This window comes from Lissotriton vulgaris, chromosome 8, assembly GCF_964263255.1.
Source record: "Lissotriton vulgaris chromosome 8, aLisVul1.2, whole genome shotgun sequence".
Taxonomy (NCBI): Eukaryota; Metazoa; Chordata; class Amphibia; order Caudata; family Salamandridae; genus Lissotriton; species Lissotriton vulgaris.
Window position 1 is genome coordinate 194,341,977 of NC_141696.1, and position 25,783 is coordinate 194,367,759.

General features: G+C 40.4%; 1 protein-coding gene across 39 annotated transcripts in view; it reads right to left on the reverse strand.

Moving 5' to 3' along the window:
• The window catches only part of SYTL2 (synaptotagmin like 2), a 411,708-nt gene that overhangs the window by 104,423 nt on the left and 281,502 nt on the right, over positions 1–25,783 (reverse strand). For 8 of the 39 annotated variants that reach the window (XM_086933941.1, XM_086933940.1, XM_086933936.1 and 5 more), the window contains 4 exons: positions 14,512–18,582; positions 8,281–8,382; positions 6,409–6,462; positions 3,390–3,437 (listed from right to left, as the gene is read on the reverse strand). The exons of 1 other annotated variant lie outside the window; for it this stretch is intronic. In XM_086933941.1, the coding sequence (XP_086790067.1) occupies positions 3,390–3,437; positions 6,409–6,462; positions 8,281–8,382; positions 14,512–18,582 (4,275 nt within the window). The remainder of the gene's footprint in view (positions 1–3,389; positions 3,438–6,408; positions 6,463–8,280; positions 8,383–14,511; positions 18,583–25,783) is intronic. 30 more of the 39 variants (XM_086933956.1, XM_086933951.1, XM_086933949.1 and 27 more) reach the window with 10 other exon arrangements.

Sequence of the window (25,783 nt, forward strand, 5' to 3'; positions counted from 1 at the left end):
AAGTCAATCTCCCATTTAGCTCTTGCTCACCCGTCAACAGTTCATGAAAGTGATGGATCGCGGTCTCTCTACAAAACACCATGTCCGTGGCTTGGTTTTTTCGTAGGCATGCAGAGCAGTAGTATCATGAACCAGCAGCACTGCTCCTCGGATGTATAGATATTTAAAAGGATCTCACTCGCAGCTTCTTTCCTCTGTCTACAGTATTGGTTCTTTAGCTGTTTTAAACTGCTCTGCTGCGCTGCTATATGACCCGTTGGAACTGCTTAGATGCTCTTTTTTTTATTTCTTTTATTTATTTATTTATTTATTTATAAATTTATAAAGCGCCTGGTGATAATATATATTATTTACTATGTGCCATAATATTCAGACCCATCAAACTCTGCAATTCACAAGTTTGCATCCACCAGTTTTTTTTGCAATGCATCAAACACATTTGGGAGTCAGAAACGCATTTCACAAGCAGAATTATGTATCAATGGCATGCAACCACGTCTGCGATAAAAAACATTGATCAGTTACTAGCACATAAGAAGGATGCAGTAACTGATTCACACAGGATAAGGTGTGGTCTTGGGGCACCACCCTCTCACTGAAACATAGCGGCTGCCTGCTCATCCAGAGATTCCCGAAGCGTGAATATTTTGTTTGTGGTGGACAGTTTTTGCCGACCTTCAAAAGAAGAACTATATTCCATATTTTGGGATAGGACTTTTGGCTTTTTCATTAGATGGCTCTCTTGAATATTTTATGCTTGTATATATTGGATGCATTCCTACCTATTCAGAATTTGTCTTATCCCTTGGGCATAGCCCTCTCACCTTTGTGATTGACTTTGTGTCTCCTTCGATTGCTGATAAATTTAGACTCTTAAAAAAAAACATTTTAATGTTGCTCTTCCTCCCACTCAACCCTTTCTTGTGATGCGGTTTTGAAGAGGAACACAAGTTTTTTCAGCACTCAAACTGACGATTGGAGGACAAAATATATTTAATGTTAATAGTTAAACTGTTGTTCATGCTGCAATGAGGGAATCTTATTATAGATGCTTTTTGATAGGTGCCTGAAGGTACTGTGTATATCCCTGCTAGAGTATGCAGAGGCACTCAAAATTCAAAATGCTAGGCTTTTCTTTTGGTCAATATTATTGATGATATTCCCGGATGCCCGAGGCGGTCACTGTTTGTAATTCTGCATGCAATAACCACCAAGAGAACCTTGTCTCAATTGGTCACTGTTGTAACACTGATAGTGTGTGTTAGTAGCTTGGGGTGATTTTCCTTGAAAATAAAACGCTTTTATTCTAAAGAAGGTTGGAGCTCCCTGCATTAGAGCCACCTTAAGCAAGAATATCCAAATCACAAGGTACTAACATGCTTCCTAATGGACATGGTTATTATGGTTTCACAAAGGAGGTACCAGGAACTTAGTAAAGCTTTGTCTAACTACCTAAAGATGGTTGAACAGCCTTCTGTTTAAATTCCATCTACTGTAGGTACAATCTGGGTTTCACCAGAATCTCAGTACTAAACTCAGTACGTTTTGTCTTTAAGTGAACGAGGTCTAGACCAAAGTGCCCTCTGAGGGACTCCAAAAAACAGTGTTTAGAAAGAGAGAGGTTAAAGGTTTCCAACACTAGCTGGAGTTATGCAAGTTCTCGTCCAATTATAGCCATAGAGCCTGATGTAGCGTGATGTACTGGCCATTAAAGGCCCTTTCAACAAGGTTACAAGGGTTTGAAGGCTATTACAACATTCCACCCCTAGAGGGAAGAATGTTCTAATCCGTAAAAACAAAAGGCCTCTTGGAGTCCGAGGGCGTTTGTATGCCTTCATGCTTAGAGAGGCTTTTTTTCACAGCAACAGTTGGAATGTTGCTGTCCGGGCTTCTACCAGCCAGTAGAAGCCCGGAGCACTCCATTGTCTTTAATGTAGTACTCCACATTCCAATGTTCTAATAGAATCTAAAACAGGTCACATCAAAAGAGACTGAAGAAGATAATCAGTCGATTGATAACGCCTTTGGTAACAGCATTTATAAAGACATAAGTGTTATTGTTTGAAAGGCACCTTAATGAAAGTAAGTTAAAAACCCTGCACTCCTCATATTCATATTGTTTGTAATATCTTCACTGGAATCTGAACTTTTATAAAATGTTCTTTTAATTTTGCGACTGTGCAAAAGAGCACCTTCCCCATATAAAATCCCAAATGCCACTAGACACAGCATCAGCCTCCTTGCACTGGTCATGGTCAGGCGTATGAGCTCTACCTCTGACAATACTTTTTAAGAATTGTTGTTTAATTTCTTTTCAAGAGCATTCTAGTTTTTAATTAAATATTTTATTTTAAACAATATTGGTCAGCGGAAAAAAGCTGTAGGAAGGAGGTTTTGAATGAGAAAGTTATTCCTATCACAAAGAGTGACTCCAACTCCTCGTGTGCCCATTCATGAAAACGGAGAGGTTCTCCACTTGCGACTTAGTTTAAAATATAAAATTGTACTTTTAAATATGTTACAGGGTATGCAAATGTCTGTTCCGATATTTTCAAAGGTTATGAAAAATTGGAAAGATATATATAAAACCATAGGCATGAAATGTGCAAGTAAGTAACTTTTGTTTATGTGTGATTACCAAAGACATTGACTCTTAGCTGCCTATTTAAAGAAGCCCCGATTAAAACGGAAGACACTTATTTTTATTTTATAATCCAGTAAATGTCCAACACTGTGAAATGATTTAATTAAAAATCAAAGAGAAGACAACCAACACAATATATAACTGATGTTCAAAAATAAGGACGATGCATTTTTTCAAATACTAAATACAACATGTAAAACAGGAAAGAAGATATCTTTGGCTCATTGCAGGTGCTGAAAAGAGCCTTTTCCTCTCAATACAGAGCAGGATTGCAAAGTATTACTCGAATACATTGAACTCCAGAGTAAGCATATTAATATGTACAGCAAAAGCCAGTATTATTCCAACTCCATTACCACGTACATTATTCTGTCTTTTTAACCTATGTAAGGGATCCTTTTGCATGCAGAAAGTGTTGTAATGGACTACAATTAAGCAAAACAGCAACATTTTGAATGGCAAAAGTAAGGCTGTGTGCTCTCAAATCCATCTTTAGGGCTGTCCTATAACAGCTTGAAACAGTACATTGAACACTCCCATCGCTCATCTAGCATGCTTCAGAGAAAGAAAAAACAAAGCAAGCACTGCAGAACAGCCACACAAGCATGAACTAGCAAGCTTGAGGCACTTATTAGAAACTTAATAGGAAAGAGATTAATGCTTGGTTAGTCTTGCCTGATTTGCTGCTAGACGCATTAGTAATGGTGAGTTGTTTTAGAATACTGCAAAGAGTATTGTTACTTACTTTCTGAAACAGATTCATAAAAAGCTTCCTGCTGATCTGCCTTCTGGTCTGATTCACAGCAAAACAAAGATGATAAGAAAATTAGTTTGTATTCATTATTGCCAAGAGCAGAATAATATAATGTTTTTTGACGCAATACATTTTCTTCAGTAGGCCAAGTTCAACATGTACGCCCATGACCTAGACCATCAGCATAGCCAAGTTGGCTAGGTGATGTATTAGAGGGACTAAAGCAACTAGAAACCCATCCCAACTTCAGCATAATCCACAGGTGTCCGGACACGAGAAGGAGACACCCTTGTTGAAACAAGGAAGTTGTTCTTTATTAATATTACAGTGTTTCTGAATTACAAATTTCAGTTAATTCAAGAGTAACCACATGTAAACCTGCACATCTGCAGAACAGGGTTTGAAGCTAACGGTTAAGCAGCAAACACACTGTCAGGTGTTTTTAAAGTTATACATGAAGTACATGAAAAAATGTCTTCAAGAAAGAGCAGCGGCCTCAGGTCAGCACAAACTATAGATAAGATAAGGTGGCATAGGATGACAACTATTGGGATCATCAATGCAATTCCATCTGGAATCACACGAAAACACATAGTATGGGCCACCAACCATGTTAGAATCCAGGCACTAGCCAGGTATCACATTTAAAGACTTCATTCCTTTTGGAGAAGTTGGCACAAATTAACTTACACATGCTCACCTGTTCTCATCTTGCTTCAAACGTAAAATATTTTACAACAGTTTTTTCACCGCATAAGTCTCATTGAGGGTACTTAAGATGGAGTACGTACCATCATTCAGAAACAAAGACACTGCGGAAGTGGGACACTTGTGAACCAGAAATTGCTTTTGTGCCAGTGTAAATTTCGACAATTATTTACACCCCTGGGAAGATATTCATATCAAAAAGTAGTATCTAAGTAGGCTTCTCATTATCAACCCCATATAGAAATAGCCCATTTATTAGAACAAGTTAATCTGCTGTATCTTTGGTTCTAGCAGCCTTGTAGCCTAGAGACTGCAAGTTTCCCCTCTGCAGGTTTCCCCCTTCCCCTGCAGAGGACCCATGGAATTATTTTTTTCATGAGATAAATGAAACAGTAGGTAAATGCCATGAACTCATTGGCTGACTGGACCTCAAAGCCTCCTTGGATTGGTAGCATTGCTTATCTTCAGTTTTTGTCTCAGTGACTTTGACTCAATCATGTTCAAGACTTCATATCCATTTGGTATTTTACACCAGGTAATCATTATCTGACCAATAATCTACTTTAAAATGTTGACATTGGGTGGCCACTCCCTGCTCACAATGGCCCTCACCACCCTCCGGCGGACATCACATGAGGAGCACATTATTTCATAAGGGACCAAGGTAAAGAATTGATATCCTTACAAAGGTGTGATCAAGTGCATGCTATACTTGCCCTGGGCACTTACTGAACGGAGGTACTACCATTCTTCAATTTAACTACTCTACCTTTGATGTGATCTGTTGATGATATTGGAAATATGGGCTAATTAGAGGTTCAGGATAGCAATCCATTTTGAGACGCAATCTATTTGTGACTACATGCTTATATTGGTGGTGTACGTCACTGTTAGAGATAGCTGCGTGAAAGCACCACAAAATATTTATTTCCTTCACCAGAAACGGCAGTAGTTTTATTTTCTGCATATCTGAGAATCAGGAGCAGCGGAGATAAAGATAAAGTTCTCTGCGAACCTTAGCTTTTTTATCTGATGTAAGTGGTATTTATATAGAGTGAACGCAGCCAAAAGGCTGCACTGATGTACTGCCTTTCCACTGAATAGCTATTTATGCACAAACACTTGAAGATGGTACTTCTCTTTAGGTAAAACCAAATCAGAACTTAAACCAACTTCCCTCCTAAATCAGATTTGTTCAGGGTTGTGGATGTATGTTTACATTTTAAGTTGTTCTAGAAACATTGTAGGCTTAAAAACCATGGGATGCGTTATCCGTTAATGTTCTACTTTAATTTACAAATCACAACCAAACACTGCTGTTTGAAAGGCGGAGTTTCCTTCTGCAACCTTCTCCTTAGTACTTCACATTTTACATACTCCTTGCTTAGAAGATGTTCTCTCATAATCAATATAGGAAAAACCATCAGACTGGCTTCTGTTCCAACCACAAATTAGATGATCAGGTGTTTAAAGTGCCCCTCTGTGTGCTTTAATATTGAAATGGAGAAAAAGTTACTTATCTGTAACACTAGGTAGTAAGAGTCCCAGACACTCCAAACACATCACAGTGAACATTTAATTAAGTAAAATTAGTTGGTTCGTGGCTTGAGATACCTCCTTCACAGTGCTCACTCTGTTAAAGAAATAGTGCTATTGAAGAACAATTATTTGACTTATGAATGTAGTACATTATCGGCATATGTAGAATGTAAATTAAAAGGTAAAAAACTGAAGTGTTGATTGACGGATTTGGGGTATCTTCATCTGCACACACGAATCTGCAGAGGATCCCATGTCACAGAACATACGAAACATGTATTGGTCTATTTTAGGCCTTGAAACTAGTTAATTGACCCCAAGCCTACCTGTGCCTTTCTTGTATCCCATAACTGGCTAGCGTTGCTCTAAAACTCTATAATAAAGCAGAAAGAGTCTTTCCAGCTTTTGCGTGGTGTAATGTTTTTGACTAGTTGCGCATCTTTTCAAGGTTCTTCTAAATTACTGACAGTACCGACATAGGTCCAGGAAGTTCATGATATCTCCCCAAGATGTATTTAAATATCATTAGCCTAAATGAAACTCATGTATGTAGTCACCTGCTATCCTAAAAATCTGGCATGGATGTGGGCTTCCTAAGACTACGTTGACCATCCATTTCCAATACATTCAAGAACTAGCCCAACTGGTTACTATAACTGATGATCTCCTGCTGCACTTGCGATGCTTAATACAGCAGCAAAGTTTCCAATAAGTTGACTCCCTGCAATATTTAGTAGAACAGATACACAAATTTAATATTTACCATATTGATTACTACGTACAAAATCTTCTTTTGGCAAATCTACTTTTTCTGCCTCTGCGCAAAAAAAATTAACAACGATTAGAATTGAATCAGACTACCACCCTGTGAAGAAATAGCATGCTCCAAGACAGAGGCACAGTAGCGTGTAGATGTTCCTTCTTTTATATTAGTAGCACTTCAACACAAGCGCAGTGTTAGACCACTCAAAGCGCATTCTTCGTTAGCGGCACAGCTCAATCCGGATAAGTACCAGAAGTAAAGGGTTTTGCCAGAAGTCGTTTAAATTTACATGTTGACATTTTAAAGGCTCAAGGGAGAAGGCAAGTAAAATTTAGAATTCTTAATTCATACTATGAATGTTGAGATCCCGCCATTGGCCCCAGTGCCCCAAAACTAAGAACGGAAAGCTGTGAGAAGAGGGAGAAGGATGGCCTTAGTTGGAGAATATTAGGTGCAAAACACCTAAACATGTGATGAACAGGCAAGGATTTGGACACAGTGGAGGAATTTACATGAAATATGAGCTTTGTGGAGAAAAGGGGCTAAAGGGGGACACTGTGCCACTGAAGCCATAGAGAATAAATAAAGGATTGAGGCACTGAAGCCATAGAGATGAAGTAAATGATATAATGTTCTTAAAAGGGAAGTGCCACAGGATGGAGATTTTCTACAGCAAATGTACTGTCCCGCTAGGGTTTGGGGGGAGTTTAAACTAATTATGGTTAGGAGCAGGAAGAGTAAAAGACTGCGGGCCATCGGGTGCATTTCCTAGTTAATCTGCCTAAATACACACAGATTTACTACAACTTTGTTGAGCCCTTGAAAACTATTCTTTATAGACTATATCCTGTGACTGAAACATACGCCCATCTACCTGGTTTGATAATGCCGGTTAGTCTCCTTTCAATCCAAAGTGGCTGGTTCTTTAATACAATGCATTCTAAATGAGTTCCCTATTGAGTCCCTGCTCAGCGACCAGATATTTGTAACATTCTCTGGGCAGCCTCTTATGCCCTTTGGTCTTCAGATGGTAAATCAGAGCAAAGAGATGTACTGGGTGGGGACAGACGCTAGCACAAAAGAAATAACTAAGTGAGGTTAAGAAATGAAAAGGTGTATTAAAGAAAAGGGGAGGCAGGTGGAAGAGGTGAGATGCGGGAATTCAAGCAAGTCAAGTGGAATACGTTTTTCAGCAAAAATAGTAATTAAGTCTAAAATAAAGTAAAATGCTTTAGCAAGCGTGTGCCCTACGGTTTTAGGTAATGTATGATTTGACATATCACTCCATGCCGGTTACAGTCTGAGTTTGGTCACCACCTTTCTGGTCCTGGGCTTCCATTAAGCTCAGCAATTTTTTATGTGTGTTTAAAGTCCAGTTGGTTCAAATAAAAAGGATGAAGCATGCAGCTACCAGAATGCATTGATGAGTTGAATGCAAGCTCATGGGAGGTGGCCTCCCAATGCATGTCTATACTCTGGTGCTTTCATTGAACAAAGTATTCATTTCAGGGATATTCATTCCAATGAATGACCTAAGATTTAGGACCCGATTTATACCTTATGTGATGGGATACAGAGTCCCAATGATACATAGATCCTGTCCGGCAGGATAGGTGGGACATCCGCCATGTAATGGAATATCCCATCTGTCAAAGTCTAAATTAGTCCCTAAAATTCCCAGAATGCACCGATTTGGTAAACGAAAGCCAAGACAATGTTCTTCTAACAAGAAGACAAGGGAACCATGGGCGCAGCTGTTTTCCAGAGTAGCTAATAGGGTTATTGAACAGTGGCTCTATACAGAGAAATGAAGCGTGTTAGAAGTGGAGGGTTAATGGGAGGCATGAAGAAGTGGCGAAGCCGTGTGCTCACTTGATGAAGCTGATGAAAGGTCCTCAAGACTTTTGGAAGGCACTGTCATAGCTGAACTCCTTTTCAAAACAGCCAGAACAGGATTTAATTCTTCCTCTGAACCTGTTGCAAAACAAAATATATGAACACTGCACAGAGATAATACCTAGCACGACAGTTAATTACAATATTAGCAAAACATGAACCATTTCTTCACCTAAGCAAACACATCCAACATCAAAACAGACATTTGTTATTCATATTTTAGCTGCTCAAGTTTACAAAAAAAGTGTGTGAATTTAACTCTGATGGAGTATTACTTACACTGGTCCTCAAAGCATTCGAGTGTTTAACCCGTCTCCTCACCCTGACTCTAAACCCTTCCCACCAAACCGTACTTATATTTCTGTCATACTACATCCTTCACTGTTTATTGTACCAATCCTGCCCCCTATATGCCCCAGCCCAATCCTGCTTTCACACATTGCAGCTACTTGGCCCTTTCCACTGGAAGGCTCCACCATTGAGCTCAGGGCTGTTTCCACCCTACCTGGCTTTAAGAACAGATTAATCAAGAATACCAGCATTACAGCTAAAAGAAAGCACCTTTCTGAATCCCTTTTTACTCATAGTCTATGATAATCGGACGTGTAACTATCCAACCATGTAAAATAATGGTCTGTTTTCACTTTGTATCCTCTCATAATATGGTGGCTTTCATCCAAACGTCAATCTCGTACCTTCAGATTCATTTTTACAATCACAATTGGCTTCTGTCTTGTAAATTTACTTTAGGAGAACGTGTCACTTTGAACTCCTATTGCTTACTAAATAAATAGTTTTCCTGTATAGAAACACCCCATTTTTCTCTGGTGCTGTGTGCCCATCACTGTATCAATGTTTATGCCCAATTTGCCATACTGTAACAAACCCGATTTTGTAATATTGTTTTTTAGCTCATTGGTACACAAATCTGCCCCCCACTTCCCGGTCTGATCTCTAGCAACTTAAAATCAATTACTAAACACTTTTATATTCCAAAGTGCAGTAAAAATTTCGGGCCAGATGTACAACCCTTTTTAAACCTCGCAAACAGGAGATGGGCCTGTTTGCGACTGCAAAAAAGAGTAATGGCATTTAAAAACGTTATTTTGCTAGTCAATGACTCGCAAAACAGCGTTTGCGACTCTCACTATTAGGGGTGTCCCTTCCTTATAGCGAGACTCATTGCCATGTACTATTGTTTTGCAACCCCATTTGTGGCCGCAAAACACTCAGTTTACCACCTACTTCAGGTCGGTGGTAAACCACTTGCATACCAGAAGGGTCCCCAGGGGACCCCTTCCCCTTTGGGAGTGTGTGAGAAAATATGTTTTAAGAGCAGGCAGTGGTCCCAAGGACCACTGCCTGCCCTTAAAAATTTAACTGAAAAGTTTAATTTTTCCTTTTTTAAACGCATCCCTTTTTCCTTTGAGGAACTCCTTTGAGCAACCCCAGACCAACTCACTGCGGATTCGGCCTCTGCGGAATGGGGTCCACCATTTATGAATAAGATTTGAGTGATTCAGCATGAATTGCTCCTCTCAGGGGCGGTTCGGTACTTTGAGGGACAAACTGTTTTGCATGGCAAGTACAGAATCCCTTTACTAATAATTAGACATGGAAATTTATATTTCCCCCATTATCCTCAGCAGGGCTCACCGTTTTCACAAGAGTTCTCTAATGAAACATTTATCTTAATTTTAAGTGGGTTTTTCTTCCATTTAGCAAAATGTGGCAAAAGTAGCGTGGTAATGTGCAGCAGATAAATAAAAAGAGCATGGTTGCGGGCTATAACTAACCTAGAACTAGCATCTCACCAGGAGCCAGCATCCTCGTTCTTACAGCATACGTTTGGTTGGAGACATTCTCTCAGACCACACTGTAGAGAATCTTGCCTGTCTGACCAATTATTATGGTTGTTCAGTCTTCACATTAGCACAATTTTATTCAGAAACCAAAACCTAAGCTGGGGTCCCCTTTCATGCAGGTGCTTGTCTTCTAGTAGACTGACCCCCACCACTGCATTGCCCACAGAACTATTGTCATCCTGTTCTAAAGAGATCATTCTTGTGCCGGAAAAGATCTCTCTTGGTTTGCAACAATGTGTAAACACTGTTGCATTAGACAGTCAGTGCCTCATGAAGAGAGAAACACTTCCCCTCTAGGGAGAGACATGGATGCCAACATGAATCTCGGGGAACAGGGCCTTGAGGGGAGTTAGAAGCAATGTTATGGTGACTGTCACTGGCTGTTAGTGGTCCCATTGGGAGCAACCTGGGGCCCTTCCAATTATTTCAAGAACACAAGTAACTAAGTTGAGAATGTAGGGCAGGAAGAAGATGGAATGTACGGACATTCCACGGTAACCTACTAATGTGTAAGCTCAAGGCACGTAAGATTCGCTGGTGGTCAGTGTAAAAATATGCCTCTTAATTTCATGAAGACAATACGTTGTTTTTAACTCATCTACAATCCAGCGTATCAGCAGTTCCAGCCAGAGAGACTAGAAGACTCATCTGTAAAGAGACTGCAGACTCAGAGGAGCCCTGCATCCTTAGTGATCGGTGAAGTCTATGCCAGCCATCTTCTGAGTTCTCCTTTTTCATAAAGAGCCTTCCCCATCTCGTGGGGTGCCGTTTGGAAGAAAAGCTACCTCTTGATGGCCAGGATGTAGAAAAGCTGACCTTTGATGTAACTCACTCATGGAAAGAAGATGGCGGCAGAGGCGAAAACCAAGCAGATCACATCACGAAGTACTACTGTGTCAAAAGAAAATCCTTGTCCTCCGCAGTAGAAAATATAGGCCATTAAATTTGATTGCAAGAGAGAATTCAACAATGAATCTAATGACCTCACCCAGGAGCTTGGCTGAGATCATTTCCCAGCCAATATCACAAGTCTATAGATTAGGAACACACCCCTCTGAACCACATTACTTGAATCCTGGCCAATTATAAACAAGAAGATCAGAGTCGAAAACACTCTAGACGAGAGAACCATTTGTCTTTGCTGTACTTCAAGGAATCTCCAATTTTGGATAGGCCAATGAAGTGCACTTTCAAGGACTGTAAGAACACAAAGGACTACATGCCATGGATGCGAAGACCCTTTCATCAGAAGTTTAGAGCTTTTTTTTCAGCACAACATTTTTACAATTTCTGCTACTTACAATCCCTTAACTCAAGTCCTCATTTTGATATTTAGGGCCATATGTATCAAGCAAAATTGCATTCGCAAACGCCGAAATTCGCAGAATTTCAGCGTTTGTGAATGCAATTTTGCCAAATGGTATGTATTAAGACAAAATAAGGAATCGCAAAATTTGCGATTCCTTATTTTGCGATTGCATTTAAGGTATCGGAAATTTTGCGATGCCTTAAATGCAATGTAAGAAGCACCAAAAAAGTGCACTTTGCCCATAAGGAGTCGCAAATTACCACCAACTTCAAGTTGGTGGTAATTTGCGATTTCTTTGAAAAATTCACTTTTTTGCATTTTTCAAAGTGCAATGTGAAGCACATACATGCCCTTAGGGCATGTATGTGCTCCACATGTGCACCAATGCTTATTTCAGGGGTTTATCAGGGTGTCTTTTTGACACCCCTGCACCCTTGAAAATATTCTCAATTTGCGACTCTCAAATTGCAAATCGCAAATTGAGAATAACTTCCCATTCATTCCTATGGGCCTCCTGGCCCATAGAAATGAATGGGAAAGTATTCCTCAATTGCTATTCGCAATTTGCTAATCGCAATTAAGGAATATGTAGGATTCGCAAAATTTATTGCAAATCCTACATACATAGCATTTTGCGATTCTCAAATAGCTATTCACAAAAAAAAAATCGCCATTTGAGAATCGCAAAATGACTTCTTGTTACATATGGCCCTTAATATATTATCATTTCAAATGCATCTTATTGGGCATTCCATAATATTACTTTTAAATGCATTTATAGAGTAACGTCCGTATTGACCCCCACTGTTCTGAAAAGCCATAGTACCATAGCTCTGCTACCACATAAGTATTGTTTGATGAACTTAATCGTCCAACTGAGGTGATCTATACATAGTTTTGGGCCCAAAAGAGGGTAGAACGTTTTAATACACCCTTCCTACCTTTTATAGTGCCGATGCAGCATTCCTGACGCTATTGTTAACAGTTCAGTGCTCTACATCCATTTACGATGAGTAATGTCTGTGTTAAGATAAACTGGCGTTTGAGTTGGGGTTTAAGTCATTTTAGAAGGTCTTTTGGTCAGATAGTGCCTCCTCTCACACCAATTAGCATCAGCTTGACCTACGTCCACCATCTCAGTGTCTGGTAGTAGGACTTTAGACAATGATGCTAACAGACACTGTTTGGGAGGTGGTCTCACAAAAAGCCAGCAGTCAGCAAGCACTGACTAAAGTCGAAGGTTCAAGCCAAGATGGATAATAGTAAGCATGAGCGGATTTCGCGGATTCACGATTCGCAAATTTGTGGATTTGCGTATTCGCGGATCCGCAAAGTCCGTGAATTTTTTTTAAATGGGGGGTCTTCTGTGCGAATTCAAGTGCCTCTTGTGTGTATAAATGGTCAGAGACCGATCAGAGCAGCAGATGAAGAGAAAGAAGCTCCTGGTCACAGGAACAGCACGAGGATTGCGCTTCTGAAAGTCAAGGATACAAAGGCCTCTATCCAGCATCACATCTGATTTTCGACGGTAGATTTGGGAAGAAGGCACACCTGCCCAGCCTCGACGACGCTCACGATTGTTTTTGGGCTGATGAATGAGTCACTGAATTTGAGCTTCAACTAGTTCCAGCGACCATATGTGTTACTATGCAATCGCCCCGAAGGGGTCCCTTGAGTGAGCTGTCCATCATAGTGGGTAAATGGCGGGAAGACGGTGCACACCGCAAGTGTGTGAGCGGGTCCAAACGGGCGGGGCTTCCATGCGAGTTCACATGCCTCTTGTGTGTATAAAAGGTCAGAGACCGATCAGGGCAGCAGATCAAGAGAAAGAAGCTCCTGGTCACAGGAACAGCACGAGGATTGCGCTCGTGAAAGTCAAGGATGCAAAGGCTTCTATTCAGCATCACAGCTGATTTTCGACGGTAGGTTTGGGAAGAAGGCACACCTGCCCAGCCTCGACGACTCTCACGATTGTTTTTGGGCTGATGAATGAGTCACTGAATTTGAGCTTCAACTAGTTCCAGCGGCCATGTGCGTTTTACTATGCAATCACACCGATGTGCGCAGGGGTCCCTTGAGTGAGCTGTCCATCCATCATCCTGTAACTATTTTAGGATGGCGCCGGCAAGCTGCCAGCGCCATCCTAAAATAGTTACTAAATTAGCTTAATCAGGAAGCACTAATAGATAAAATAAAGCAGGTGCTCGAGCACCTGCTTTATTTGATCTATTAGTGCACGAGCACCTGCTTTATTTGATCTATTAGTGCTTCCTGTTGAAGCTAACTGAAGCTAACTTAGAAACTATTTTAGGATCGCGCTGGCAGCTTGCCGACGTCATCCTAAAATAGTTACAACTTCAAGCTTGAAGGCTTGAACTTTTGCCCCCAGGATCCGCCGCTCGCGGATTTCCGGTAAATTTGCGGGAGTTCGCGGATTGACCGAAAATCCGCGAGCGGAACGGATTTTGCACTCACACCTAGATAATAGGAGTCTTAAATATTTACATTCTTAATACACTTTTGCTATGATTTTAAGTCTTTTAGAAAATATTCCTGGCAGTCAACATTGTGCAGCACTACTTCCAGATGAAGGGCAATGCAACCACACCATTGGCTGCAAGTCTAAAAGAACTAAAACAAAATTTGTGTCAATTATCCCTACTTTTCACTTCCACTTCCACTTCATGACAGAATCAAAAAAAAAAGGAAAAAAACACACTAATTCTCTTGCGGCAGTTTCCACCCTTAGATCAGTGGGTAAGACCTTTCATCCCAGCACTTCAGCACCTTCTTGAATTCATCATTATAACTTTGTTGTACAGAAAGGTACATGGAAAAATTAACGATAATCTGTAACAATATGAGTGACATTTTTAAAATGAGAGATTAAATTAGCAAGTGACATTTTAAAACCTTGTAATGGTCTGAAGACCAAGTAAGAAATAGCAAAATAAAATTGGCAAAAATCGAAATTATAGCAAAATGACGTCTGCCAAAACAACAAAAAGTAGAGTAGAAAGTAAATGTTCTCACGGGGTGATTTTTTCCTGACTTCTGTGTATAAACCATCATTTCCATCTGGAAGAACAGAGTCCATGCTTTTGGCATCATCTTTGATTTCAAGTTGAGAAGACAGGACCAACTCTATGGTACTACTTTGGACTGATCTGTTTATCTCTTTAACTGGAGTACTTGCTCTCAAAAAATTGTCTGGAATGTCAACTTCTGGTGAATACCCATGACCATCCACCAAATACCCAGCTTCAGATTCCTTGTTTACTGATTGTATAAAGTCCTTTTCTATTTTTCCCGAAGTGTCAATATCTTCACCAACCAGCAGTTCTTTATTCTCTGATGGAATGCTTTTGTGAACCATCTTGTGAAGAAATATTACATTCCTATTTGGAACTTCAGCAAAAGCTGGATCTCTCACTACATCTACATTTTTGTTCATGGAATCCTTTTCTTCCACCGGACTGGCTTGATTTAAAGTCTCTTTCTTTACTATCACCTTAGCATCGGAACTGTCGACACTTGAAACATGAAGGTTAGGGGAAGTGATTTCCTCTGGCAGGAAAGCAAAGTTCTGATCATGCCTCACGTCATCAGTTTCTGGAGAGTCCAAAGCTTCTTGGTACAGTTTTTCTAAGCTTGCATCAAATTCAGCAACATCTGTTTTTGGCAGAACTATTTTGTCTATAGTCTCTTTTACTTCTGGAGTAAATAGTGTCCGCTGGGAAGGAAGGGGTCTATGTTCAGGTGCAGCCATTCGAGGAGCGAATAGAGACCGTTCTGGCTCTGAAGCATCTTCCCTGCCTGAGAAGGCCCTTTCTGACTCGGGTATATTTTCCCTTGCCTTATTAAGGAATAGCTGATCTCGTTCAGATAGGCTCACACTGACATTCTCCTTGGTATCTGCTGTCTTTGGAGAGGACTCTGAGGCTTCTTTGTATAATTTTTCAAGCCCACTATCAAAGGCACTGAACTCCACTTTCTCAGGAGCAGCCATTTTGATTACAGTCTCATGAATTTCATCCAGATTGTCTTGCACCTTCTCCTGGATTCCATGGGAATCACTGAGCCTCCTATTGTTGACATTCTCCAATGCATTTTCATTTGCAGGTTGGAATGCAATTTGCTGAGGCATATCCTCGTTTCTGGATGCTTCAGGCAGTGTCGTAGAAGCTTCCACAAGCAGTTTCTGTAACCCAGCCTTGAATTCATGAATATCCGCTCTAGGTGGAGCAGCAGTTTTATCAATTGTTTCTTGTATTTCTTGTGGGGGTTGCTCTAAGGGAATTTGCTGTGTAGGTGGTGAACCACTGTTATTTGATGCTTCAATGGGTTTCTTCTTCAAGCCGGTCTTCATTTTAATGGAATCATTTTCTCCTAGGTTACTTGTTTTTATAACAGCCTTACTAACGTTGGGTTGTGCTGTCTTTAGTGTTTTCTCGTCATCTAAAATGTTGAGACTACGCTCCTTCACTTTTTTATAAAGCTTACCCTGCTCTGGCACAGTCTCACCTGTAGGGTCTGTTGCCTCATCCGGTGACAGTGTGTCAGGAGTTTTCTTTCCAATATCCTGTTTTTCACAGCTTAAGTCATTACCTTTAGCTTTGGGTTTAGCACGTTTCTTAACAGCTTTAGGTTTAGAAACCTCCTTAATCTCAGATGCTTCCTGACTTTCCTCTAGATTGGCTTGCACCTCTTCCTGGATTCCATGGGAATCACTGAGCTTCTTATTCTTAACATTCTCCAATGCATTTTCATTGTCAGGTTGGAATGCAATTTGCTGAGCCGTATCATCGTTTCTGGATGCTTCAAGGGGTGTCGTAGAAGCTTCCTCAAGCAGCTTCTGTAACCCAGTCCTGAATTCATGAATATCCGCTCTAGGTGGAACCGCAGTTTTATCAATTGTTTCTTGTATTTCTTGTGGGGGTTGCTTTAAGGGAATTTGCGGTGTAGGTGGTGAACCACTGTTATTTGAGGCCCCAACGGGTTTCTTCTTCAAGCTGGTCTTCACTTTAATGGAATCATTTTCTCCTAGGTTACTTGTTTTTATAACAGCCTTACTAACGTTGGGTTGTGCGGTCTTTAGTTTTTCCTCGTCATCTAAAATGTTGAGACTACGCTTCTTCACTTTTTTATAAAACTTACCCTGCCCTGGCACAGACTCACCTGTAGGGTCTGTTGCATTATCGGGTGACAATGTGTCAGGAGTTTTCTTTTCAATATCCTGTTTTTCACCGTTGAAATCATTACTTTTAGCTTTGGGCGTAGTACGTTTAACAGTTTTAGGTTTAGAAACATCCTTCGTCTGAGATGCTTCCTGACTTAGTCTTTGTAAGCTGCTTTTGAAAGCATTATCATCTGATTTTGATGGCGCAGTTACTTTTTTGGCAGTCTCTACAACCTCATGTTTTGGAACATCTATTTGCTGTGACTCTTTTTGATCCCATTCTTTTATGTAAAAGTCTTTTTCATCCACGTCTGCTGTTTTTTTGTTTTGAAACTGCAAATTATTATGTGTGCTTTGGTCTACAATGGCTCTCACCTCAACAGATCCTGAACTCTTGCTATCATACAATATAGGGACACTACTAACAGATGTCTGTATTTTAGGTTTAACTGGTGATTTATTGTCGGTTTCCCAGAAGGTTCTCAAACTCTGAAACTGTTCAGGGTTAGACACTTTGTCATCAGAGCTTTCATTTATTCTCTCTTTGAGTGAATGCACTTGAAAGTTAGGCTTCTGTAGGGAATCTAATGATCGATCCCGCTTATTAATTTTTTCAAAATTAATATTCGGCATTTGAGGCAAACCTTCAGAATTTGATGACTGCACAACTTCCCAGGGTACTTTTTGTTGTAGATCTAGGTTTTTTTCATGTTTGTCACTAGTTGCATCTTTCAGTTGCTCAGGCATATTTTGCTGCAAACGGCCTTTGTTCTCCCATGTAGCCTTACCAACTTTGACGTTTGGTGTTTGTACTTCAATCTGTAGCTCTTTCTGCAAAGAAATGTTACTGTCGATTGAAATTGGATCTTTTACTATTCCTGTTTCAATGGCGTACATTTTGCTATTTTCTTTAAATGTAGGTTTTGTGGGTGAAGGTTTGGTCATTGGTTTGCCCCCTTCCCAAAATGATTTAATGTCACTTTTAATTGCTTTTCTAGTATGTAAACTTTTCTCCGGAGTTTCTGGAAGTTGCATGTGTACATTTTGTTTCAAAATGTCGGGCTTCTGCCAGTAAATAGTAGGGTCTTCCTTAAGGTCCCTATCAGACATATTTGCTTCATTTTCTTTAAGTTCCTCAATATCCTCCTTATTTGGTAACGTAAAATCCCCTATTTGCATGTTCTCATGGAATATATAGTTTGGATTATTTACTTTCTCTGGTTTCTCAATGTAATCTGGAGAGAAGTTAATATTTCTTCTATCGCCGTTTTCCTGATTCTCCTCATAAGACTTTGGAACAGTTTCTGTGGTCAACAAATTCGCTTTCTGGATTTCACCCCTGGGGTGTTCAGTCTCAAAATATATTTTCCCACCACCACTTTTGCTTTTCCCAAACACGAGTTGGTCCCCATTATCGCTTTTGAGCTGATCGTCCTGTCTGTGCTGTACAGTTTTTGATTGCAGAGCTTTGTTTTCGATGTCAATCTTTGCATGAATATCAACGTTCCCAGACTTCCCACCACCATTTTGATAGTTTCCAAATGAGAGTCGCTCTCCCCTCCATGGTGCACTTTCAGTTGATGGCAACTGCTTTCCACCGTCTGCATTTGATCTTATTTTTTCTGACACTATTACTCTTGTTTCAGTCTTTGGTGATGGGTCACTTTCCTCTAGGAGTATCTGTTCCGGGGCAGTAATATGGTTGGTTTGGGTTTTGCTATGCGCAGAGTCTCTGTTGAACCAATCTAATACTTTTGAAATTGACTCATCAGCTGCCTTCTTGAATTCAATGACATATTTTTCAGACTTTGAGGATGTTTTAACATTCAGATCCTCTACATGAGCAGGCTTACCTTGCTGATGGTCAGAAGCGCTGAGTTTTGACACCTGAGGGGATTTAATCTCAGCATGAAGTGGCAGCTGATCTGCAACATAAAAAGAGGATTGCCTTTCTGTGATGAAGAAAACACTCACATGAATGGAAGTAAATAAACAGGTTTTGTCTGCCTTGGAAGAGCATTTTAAAAAACACACAACTCTTAATCTACCCTTAAGATTTTGTATTTCTACTCTTGCATAGGGATTTTTGAAAATTTGAACTATAAAATTCAAATACTTTAACTTTAGGCTACTGAGAATGGCTTTTGTTGAATCTGGGCACCTGAACTAGAATTGTACGTCTCAACAAAAATGCGTTCGTACTAGATCTAATCTTCAGGGTCCTTTGTGCATCATCTACATGCCCAATTCTTCCAATTTGATTTCTTCACATGTACAACACAGTCAATGCATTCTTGAATCAAATCTATTGCATTATTTCAGTTTGTAAACACATGGTCCACTGCTCTTTATGAAGGATGCCAATTTAACCTGGAAGACCGAAGACCTTCATCGCTCATGCTTCATTCTTTGGGAGAATAATGCAGAAAGACCTACTGGCCTACAGTATAGCCAACTATGTTGATTGAGGACAAAATCGCCTGTGTATAGCTTTCAGCAAGCAAATCTTAATAGAATTAATCATGTAGATGGTTCATGCATAATTTGATTGCATAGTGAACAGAGGTTAGTAGTTAGCACCAACAGTATAGGGAATCTGCATGTAGTTAGGCAAAGCAAATGTGCACATGCATTAAAAAGCAATGTTTCAATAGTGGATAAATTAGGTTCCCATGAAGACCTATCTTTTAGTGAACCGAATGCCTGAGAGTCTGAAAATGGAGCCTAGCAAGTGACAGAAGGATGTCACTTTTTGAACATTTGTCACATCTATATGGCTCAGCAGACACGACAGATGGTGCCTTTTTTAAACTGCGGGTGCACTTTACAAATCAGCATTATGGAATTATGCTACTGTCCTCTAAGGCTTTGCATTCTTAAAAGGATCACAAGAGTGTGAACGATAACATCAAATCATGTTTGATATTCCAAGGTCTTATTGTTTTTTTGTGCCTGAAATTATGTACCTAATAAACACTTTTTAAAAAAAAGTTCTAATCAGTCCACTTGTCCTCCAAACATCTGCAGCTCTTTAGGATGAAAACTGCTAACACCATGTATCCTAATAAAATTACACTAGTCCTACAGACAAGAAGATTCATAAATGTTCAAGGCCTTCAAAAAGTAAGGAGACACTGGATATAGCATTGTATGAGAAGGTATGCACTAAGTGTGTTCTTAGCCTCAGAGAGGGGAAGCCAAGTTCTTTTGTGTCAATCTTTATTTGATAGATAATTAGATAGCTTTTGTGTAGTGTACTGACTATTCTATAAAGAAAAAGAGCAGGAGTACTCCAATTACAGATGCAGACTTTACATCTATGTTGGCTGTGTGTCCCCAAGTGAAAATGGCACCATGGTTGCAGTCTTGGGCTTCCTGTTACAAATCATTATCATCACTACAGTCCAATTGTTGCAATAGAACCACACCACATCCACAACTAGAAGAGCAATTGGCTCATTAAATGAAGCCTAGGACTAGAAACATAGGGGGAACAGGCTTTACGACGCGGCTGTTACACCGCCGTGCCGTTACAACGCGTTTTTTTCAATGCAAGTCGTTACCACGATTTGCGCTGGAGGGCGCTGCAGGACAAGGAATTTTTTAATTTACTATCCAACACCTTCCCTACTGTACGTAGGCTGGTGTTGGAATAGTACATTAAAAAATTCCTAAGTCTGCACCCCCTCCAACGCAAGTCGTGGTAACGACTTGCGTTGAAAACAACGTGTTTTAACGGCACGCGTTGTAAAAGTACGCGTCGTAAAGCCGTCATCCGAAACATAGTGATGTTGGTGACATAAACGTCCCTGATCACCCGATTTCTAGTCCTCTCAATCTAAGCTTCTCAATCCCTGCTGTCTACTTGGTCAGATCAGCTGCTGATTTACTTAAACTACAAAACAGTACGTGTTTCAGGTTGGGTCAATTACTCTTAGCCCCTTATTTCCCTCCATAACTGGACAAGAAATGCGTGCACTGGAAGTCAGGGCCTGAATACGATTCCCACAAATAATGGAGTCACTTTAAAAGAGCTTGACCCTACATGTTCAGGTATCCCACTGTGCGCTACTCCTAACACACACATTACTGATTGCTATACCCAGCAAAGGCTAACTGAAGTAGCTCAAGCTAATTGTAGGGGGATCACCAAGAAGATCATTTTCCCTTACTCAGGCTGGGAAAAAAGTATATAATTAACCACCATGATCCAAGCAAATAAGTTGCAGTGAACTTTTTGGTGAAGAGATGCATCTTCTCTAATAGATGCATCTGAAGACTAATGCTTGCAGAAAGCACTTATAGCAGTGCCAGTTGCTGGCCAATACATGCATGCAATGGGGACAGCCACCTATGCTTGCTTTATTGAAAACTAAAATTTAATTTAAAGATCCTTTAGAGGTTTAACGTTCTCGCCATGATCCATTTACAACACAGACTTTTTTTTCATTTATTTTTTATACACTATACTTTTTGGGAACCAGGCTCCCCAGTTCAGCAACGGTAAGGAGAAGAGAACAGACATATCTCCTTATTAGACAATAACATTTGAAACTTCTGGAAGCATTGGTCGTCAGGAAGAAACGTTGTTACATAAATAATATTTGGAAAAGCTAAAACAGGGTTTTTAATGTATCCTTAATTTTCAGGGGCACTTACATTTTAAGAGCCCAATGATCTTGTAAAAAACGTGTTGCACACTTAAGAAAACTAAAGTGGATATTCAAGACAAATTAGGCATGTACATGATACATAAGTGATCCAGATAACTGGCGGAATGTATGAAGGACATTTCTGGACCTATCGGACCATCCTACGAGGAGAGCTTCCCTACTGAGCTCCGTATCATACACAGAAAAGTTCATGATCAATTTACCAATAATGTTCAGTGCCTCAAAGGCCCGACCTGCAGTCTTCATGAGGTTGGATTCAAGAGTTCACCAACGTGGGGAAGTGTTAACATTAGACTGACAATTGTGACATTCTTGCTGGACACGATGAGTCCAGTTGTGTTTGGACCACAAGTTGTTGTAGAACTCCTATTCAAAGATGAGCCAAGGCAACCATGTGGATGAAGATGCCATTCGGTTAAGGAAGTCTGAACTCATATTGCTGAACCCAGGAAATTGAAGGAAGATTGGAAGTGCCGGTTCCAAAAATACTTTCAGATCCAGAGGTGGAAATGCCAGACTTCTGCTGGGGGCTACAACTGCTCTTATGACCTAAAGTTTCTGTAATAGGGAAGAAGGAGGCTGTCACTACAGAAAGGACCACGATTAGCTTCCTAAGAATATGCTGAAGGGTAGAGGTTTGCACTAATAGTGTCCTCTCGTATTGAAAATCTCTTGAATTTTAAGACACCCATTCTTCATCGCAATACAGAAGTAGTCATCTTCTAACACCACAGATACCCTCACGTCCCGATCTCCATTGCCTTCCTGATTTTAGATATTGTAATCATAAGGAAATATTCCACAAGCAGAAACCGATTCGGGTCGCAAAAGCATTTTAAGAAATCAGCTCTACGCCCCAGTCCTCACAAGGCAGGAAAGTATCTGGGACAAATCCCACTAATTTTTTGTTGTTGTCCTGAATTACTTCAAGTGCCCCAGAATGCATTTTCCAGTTTCAGACACGAGTTCTGGTTTTCACTTTTAGAATGTTTATATGATGAAGTTACTACAGAATGCTCAAGGCGTATCCTTTCATTTTACCATGGAGTGTCCATAGGTTTCAATTGATTGTAAAAGGAGGACTATCTTCTCCTACCAAGCACAAATGCTTCAGCCTTAGCAGTCCATCCTCAGAGGTGAAGCCTCTTCTTGGAGTAGACTGTTGTAACAGAAGATCTGGTTTGATTTGAAACCAAAAGACTTACAGTTCTTATTGGAGGCTTGAGAAGTTGTTTTTCAAAAGCTTTAAGTTAGATTCAGCTTTCTCAAGCTTTTCCCTTGGGGACGTCTACATAAAAACCCCCAACAACTTAACCAGGATCACACCGGTATGCACTCCAATCAACTCTGCAGCCAGCAGACAGGACAGAATCTTGCTACCAAACATCACATTTATTATTCTGCCCGTGATACGTGAATGAAGTGAGGCTGTGCATTAATATTTCCATCTGTTTGTTTCAACAAAATTGTTATTTTAATGCATCAATTCTAGAGAAACCCCCTTGCCCTCAGATGACCAGGAGAACAATTATGTAGCATAATCTGAGAAGAGTTTCTGCAAACCTTTCAATGTGCTCCTATTTCAAACGTTATACACCACCAGGACTGAAGATGCATTCAGTTGTCTAAAAGCAAAGTAGGGATTGGATTAGGTTTGGTTCTTCCATGCTATTATTTCTTTATCTATAAAAACGGTCTGAGGAGCCAGATCACTGCAATGTTTTACCTTTTATGTACCACTCTGGAAATGTTTATTTGGAAATAAAATATTGTGCACTATATCAAAAATTGACAGATTATCAAGATGTTCCATTTCCTCTTCTGATGAAGATGTTTGAGATTTGTTTCAGGTGGTGGTGCAGAATACAACAAAGGAACAAAAGAAGCAGTGTTTCGGATATGCTGATAAAATTAAACACCACTGATGGGCTCCTGTACATTTTCTAAAATACACAGATGGAGCTTCATGCGTAAGGCTGCATTTACTTGGAGGAGTGAAGAACTTCTTGATGAGACTCAATTTGGCTTAAGGTCAAGGCATAGTCCTGAAATAGCCTTGATCAAAGCCACTGAGGAAATCAGGGAAGTACTGGATAGCGGGGGAGCGGCAGCGCTCATCCTTCTTGATTTGTCGGCAGGATTCAACACGGTCTACCACAAGCTGCAGATTAGCCACTTGAGTACATTAGGGATTAAGAGACCGCTGTAACTTTAATCAAGTCCTTCCTTACAGAAAGACAACAATCAGTGGCCTTGGGTCTATATGAATCCTCTTTTCACACTTCCATGTGGGGTACCGCAGGATTAATCTATCAGCCCTAAACTATTTAATATCTACGTTACAGAACTATCCAATCTAATCAGATCTTTCGGCCTCTCTCTGACTTCCAATGCTAATGACAATCAAATTGTCCTATCAGCTTTTAAAAATGGCACCAAAATCGCTGCTCAGTTGTCAAGTCCTGGATGAGTATGCACTGCCTGAAACTAAATTTAGTTAAGCTCGAGGTAGTTCTGTTTGGAAACACCCCCCCCTACATGGTGGCCAAACAAACCGGGCCCCCTAACTGTCCCAGTGCCCAAGGCTAAAAACGTAGGAGTGATAATTGATGAAAAATTGAACTTTAGGCAGCAGGTCAGTGCTATTACCGCCTCTAGTTTTTTTCTACTCAAATCTTTATTTAAACCCTGTCCTACATTCCTGTCCATACCAAAAAGACCGTAATTACTACCTTAGTCTTATCTAAGCTAGACTACTGTAATGGCCTTTACTAGGTTCTTACGGATATTTGAATAGGTGTTTACTTGAGTGTTCCAAGGAGTCCTGAATTAAGACTGTTGCCCATCGTAACTGAGCTGGCCAAAACCTACATATTTTTATGGGATGTTAATGGAGGATTAGAAGGAGCTGATAATGGTATAGAGATGAAGCCCGAGAGGAAAAAGACAAAGCCATAACACCCCATACAAAATGCCACAGAATGGTCCGGTCTGGTGGCCCAGTGGACTAATGCATTCACTGCAGGGGCCTGTGTTCGACCTCATGTTCACAGATTCAAATCCCGGCAGGTCCACTCAGCCTTCCATCCATTTGAGGTCGATAAAATGAGTGCCATTGTTATTTCAGCGCCAAGATGCCCCGTTGCTGGGGTGAACGTGCGCTTTACAAATACACCTGTTATGTTAATGGACCCTCTTGGCCACTGGCAACCAATGAAGTGGTGGGATGTGTTGACTTCCCTTGCTTCCGACTAATTGTGCAGAAGTATTTTCTGCTGGAATCAACAAAACAAACAAGTTACTTACCTTCGGTAATGCCTTTTCTGGTGCAAACAGTATCCTGCCTGTGGATTCCTCACCTTCTGAATTTCCCCATGCGCAGCATTCCACTGAATTCAAAAGGTGAGGAATCCACAGGCAGGATACATCAGCCCCAGATACCGACTGTTGTGTTTGGAGTCAATTTGAGTTTAAAAAAGAGCAGAATAAGCACAGCAACACAGTTGTGGGTACAAGATAGTGACACTAACAATTTGGAGTGAAAAAGAAAATCATTACAAAACTCTCCAACCTCAAACTCTAAAGGGTCTGTATGTAGAGGGCAATGGTCCCAGTATGAAGATGACATTCTACCAAGACAATGACCATCATTTTGCTCCAATTGAAGCAGATGGCAATTTGAGCTAATCCTGTTTAAGTGAACAATAAATAGCTATATTCAGTGTTAGTTACGACAGCCCAATTTATTTCAAGTTGCAGTATTAGGTCATATCACCTGCATTTGAGAAGAGCTGCCGTTTGGAGGCATCAATATGCTCAACTAGATCACCACTAGTGGCATTAATGGGGCACGAGGTGTGCACTGGGCACCGCAACAGGTAAGAGAGAGAAATCTGTTACAACACTGTTTTAAGCACGCAGTGCCTATACCATGCTTTTTTTTTTTTTTTTTACTACTGAAGGGTTTACCATGCATAAGCATTTACCACGCATTAGGGATGGGTAAGGGTATAGGGCGGTAAAGTTTAGGCATGAGTAGGGGTTTAGGGTGGTAAGGGTGTTTTTAGGATGTAACGGTGAGTAAGGGTATTGGGTGGCACAGGTGTTAGGATTTAGAGGTGGGTGAGGAAATTTGGTGGTAAGGGTAACCACAATGGTTTCAGGAGTGTGTTACACTGTAAGGTCGCACAGACATACTATATAACACACTACAATTCTCACACATCTGAAAACTACACTCTCAACAATTGATGTTCTGCTGAAGAACTGCTAACACAATGGTGGAGACTTAGGCATCTGAAGACTCTGCTATGAAGTGGCCTTAAGGCAACCCTGCGGGCTCCACAAAACACCTTAATGCATAAATATGAAACCGTATGAACCCATCCACTAAATTTTCACCAAACAGGAACAGCTATGACAAATTAGAAATCACTGGAGCTGAGCAAAATAA